Genomic DNA, 3533 nt, shown 5'->3' with positions numbered 1-3533 from the left:
CAAGCTCAGTTGGAAGAAAGATATTTGAAGGAGACAAATTTAATTACGCAACTACAAGAAAAAGAGCTTCAACGAGAAAATGCCCAAAGACAGTTGCAGGATATGGAAGAGCAAATCAGAGAGAAAGAAGACGACAAAGCAAATTTGCAGAGACAACTAGAGATTTTGCAGCAGCAGTCAAAGGAAAAGGAGCAGTGCTTGGCTAATTACCAAGCTCAGTTGGAAGAAAGATATTTGAAGGAGACAAATTTAATTACGCAACTACAAGAAAAAGAGCTTCAACGAGAAAATGCTCAAAGACAGTTGCAGGATATGGAAGAGCAAATCAGAGAGAAAGAGGACGACAAAACAAATTTGGAGAGACAACTAGAGATTTTGCGGCAGCAATTAAGGGAAAGAAATTTAAGGGAGACAAGTTTAATTCAGCAGCTACAAGAAAAAGAGCTTCAACGAGAAAATGCTCAAAGACAGTTGCAGGATATGGAAGAGCAAATCAGAGAGAAAGAGGACGACAAAACAAATTTGGAGAGACAACTAGAGATTTTGCGGCAGCAATTAAGGGAAAGAAATTTAAGGGAGACAAATTTAATGCAGCGGCTACAAGAAAAAGAGCTTCAACGAGAAAATGCTCAAAGACAGTTGCAGGAGATGGAAGAGCAAATCAGAGAGAAAGAGGACGACAAAACAAATTTGGAGAGACAACTAGAGATTTTGCGGCAGCAATTAAGGGAAAGAAATTTAAGGGAGACAAATTTAATGCAGCAGCTACAAGAAAAAGAGCCTCAACGAGAAACTTCTCAAAGACAGTTGCAGGAGATGGAAGAGCAAATCAGAGAGAAAGAAGACGTCAAAGCGAACTCGGAAAGACAGTTAAGGGAGATGGCACAGAGTTTTGAAGAACGAATCAGAGAAAAAGAAGAAGAAAAAACAAACCTTGAAACGCAGTTGGGGATGAAAAACCAAGAGTTAAGTGAGCTAGAGACAAGCCTTTCAGCAGCTCAGCAAATGATTATTGAACTGCGTCGTCGGGAATCTTGTGATTGGGTCATTTCCCGTGGTGAAATCCAGGTAATACAGGATAAATGCTTAGGCAAGGGAGCCTGGGGAAGTGTCAACGAAGCAACGTATTGTGGCTGTAAAGTAGCTGTGAAGCAAATCCATGAACTGATTCTCTCAGCTCACAACAGACGTTTGTTTGAGAGAGAAATGAACATTGCTTCAAGATGCCGCCATCCTTGCTTGTTGCAGTTTATTGGAGCAACAAATGATGAAGGAAGTCCTTTGTTTGTCACTGAGCTCATGGACATGAGCTTGCGAGCTTTGCTGGGGCAACGCGAACTCACGGAAACAGAAATATCTGTCATTTCTTTGGATGTATCTCGAGCGCTGAACTATCTTCACCACATGAAGCCTTGTCCCATCGTTCACAGGGATGTCAGTAGTGCAAATGTGTTGCTATGGCGACAGGGTGAACAGTGGAGAGGCAAAGTGTCAGATTATGGGACTGCTAAATTTGTGCAACAGACCATGACAGTAGCCCCTGGTGCTCCGATTTACAGTGCGCCAGAGGCAGTTTTTTCCAATCAAACATCCAAGGTTAGTTTTTTATTGACAAATAGACATATCTTTCTATGTCTTTGCAGTTCCTGACCTTTACATTATCATGGATAGACAATATATATGTATAGACGTACCACATGTGTGGGACATTTGGGGTGGCTTTGTAAGCTTAGCCTCCATCCCAGACATCAGCAATGCAGTGATGAGGCCCAGAAGGCCGAAACAGTACTGTCTGCAGTTATATATATATATATATATATATATATATATATATATATATATACAGAGAGAGAGAGAGAGAGAGAGAGAGAGAGAGAGAGAGAGAGAGATTGTTCTTGGCAAACGAAAATCGGGCGTTGATAATATTGAAGGTCTACAGTTCTTGAAACCAGTTTAATGAAATGAGACTGAGGGGTCATTCTGAGAGGGACTCAACAAAGCTTGCTAACGTCTCTTTGCACTGTGATTATTAGAAGATATACATTAGTATTTATTTATAGAAAATTATAATGAAATGAAATTAAGGCGAAAGACTGTAAATGATAGAAGTTTTAGGGTAAAAGACTGAAGCGTGCGTGGAACATTTTTATCAAAAAATGCCAAATTTGTTGATGTGTTTACATCTGAGTGGCTGGTCGGTAGCCATCCTTACAATTGTCTGTGATTTCTGTGACTTTAGGAGGGTCTTTTGAAAGGTGATTTGCTATGAAACTTCACACTCGGAAATGTCCCTGAGACCGTAGCACTTATGGTGTTTTGATGTTTAGTGCGTGAAATTCAATTTTCAAGATGCTAACAATACGATACGATAATGTCATTTAGAAAGGGAGACGCAATTGAACTTTCATATTTTACAAATTTACGACCCTCTAGCTATGCCACGGAGGACAGACAACATCTGACTGGGGACTCAATGCCCTACTCTTTGCGCCAAGTGTGTGGGTTCTTTTACGTCCCACAGGGTTATGAAAATTGAAGGGTTGTGAGATGGGGCCTACAGTTTATCGTCCTTATCTGAGAAGACTAGAGAGTCTAACCATTTGCAGATGCCATTACAAAGGCAACGCTTATTTAAAGACCCTGAGTGCTGGTCTGGCCGGAGGTTTATTTTATTCCCGACCTCTCGCACAGTAGTCCAATGCTCAACCAACTGAGCTAACCGGTCGCCGTTAAGCACGGTCCTCTTACGATAATTACAACCCGTCTTACTGCTTATATTGCAAGAGACATTACTGTTGCTTTTCTCAGGTTGATGTGTATAGCTTTGGTGTTCTTCTGTGTGAAATGTGCATTGGGGAAATGCCAGATCCCGAGAGACGTGAAGAGCAAGTTCTTCTTGTAAGAAACCGACTCTTCCGGAATCTGGTGCGGCAATGCCTTCAGGCTGATCCTGCCATGAGACCAGACATGGCACAGATTATCCAGGAATTGGAACAATGTGATGGAACTGATCGGCTGATGTAACACCTAAAATCTCGTAAGATGTCAATTTGCCTAGATATTCCCTAACTTGAAGAGAAGTATAGCAACAACGAATAGAAAAGATTAGAAATACAATATCATTTAACAATTCAGTATTCCGTTTTGTCCCGGGAAATTTTGTTTCCCGCACAAATTTCACAGCTTGGCAACACTTGACGCAGTCAGTTTCCATATTATGTTATACGGAGTCATAATTATAGTATGTGTGCTGATTAACAAGATGGAGTGAATCAGTCAGAAAGCTATAATCAATATCGCACTATCCGAGCTCGAAAAGCTAATTAGATATGGAATATAGAATAACATTAGAATGCAATAGAATTGATTTTATTAGAAATACAGTTTTCGCAAGGGAAACGAAAGTCATAAGAAAAGTGATATAATACGATTAATGAACGAGTGATTTTTATATTAAATAATGTTGTGGTAGTAAACTTGATACAAATAATTGGGCAAGAAAGGGAATAGAGAGGGAAAAATTCCTAGAGTAA

General features: G+C 40.1%; 2 protein-coding genes across 2 annotated transcripts in view; both read left to right on the top strand.

Annotated features, from left to right (window-relative positions):
- LOC138009722 (trichohyalin-like) overlaps positions 1 to 253 on the top strand; it is a 1889-nt gene extending 1636 nt beyond the window's left edge. The window contains exons 3-4 of the mRNA XM_068856750.1: positions 1 to 194; positions 241 to 253. The exon at positions 1 to 194 is cut by the window's left edge and continues 121 nt beyond it. Coding sequence (XP_068712851.1) covers positions 1 to 194; positions 241 to 253 — 207 coding nt within the window. The remainder of the gene's footprint in view (positions 195 to 240) is intronic.
- A 22-nt stretch (positions 254 to 275) lies between these two features.
- Positions 276 to 3126, top strand: LOC137982670 (probable serine/threonine-protein kinase DDB_G0271682). Its single transcript, XM_068829837.1, has 2 exons — positions 276 to 1596; positions 2809 to 3126. The coding sequence occupies exons 1-2, from the start codon at positions 313 to 315 to the stop codon at positions 3022 to 3024; spliced, it is 1500 nt and encodes a 499-aa protein (XP_068685938.1). The 5' UTR covers positions 276 to 312; the 3' UTR covers positions 3025 to 3126.
- Positions 3127 to 3533: the final 407 nt, after the last annotated feature.

The sequence above is a fragment of the Montipora foliosa genome, chromosome 1, assembly GCF_036669935.1.
Source record: "Montipora foliosa isolate CH-2021 chromosome 1, ASM3666993v2, whole genome shotgun sequence".
In the NCBI taxonomy this organism is placed as follows: Eukaryota; Metazoa; Cnidaria; class Anthozoa; order Scleractinia; family Acroporidae; genus Montipora; species Montipora foliosa.
The sequence above is the reverse complement of the archived record's forward strand: the minus strand, read 5'-3'. Positions and strand labels throughout refer to the sequence as shown.

Excerpts from the sequence above, each read along its gene's own strand:
- LOC137982670 (XM_068829837.1), top strand. The coding sequence starts at position 313 with ATGGAAGAGCAAATCAGAGAGAAAGAGGACGACAAAACAAATTTGGAG. Across the intron at positions 1,597-2,808 it reads TTTCCAATCAAACATCCAAG|GTTGATGTGTATAGCTTTGG; the intron begins GTTAGTTTTTTA and ends TGCTTTTCTCAG.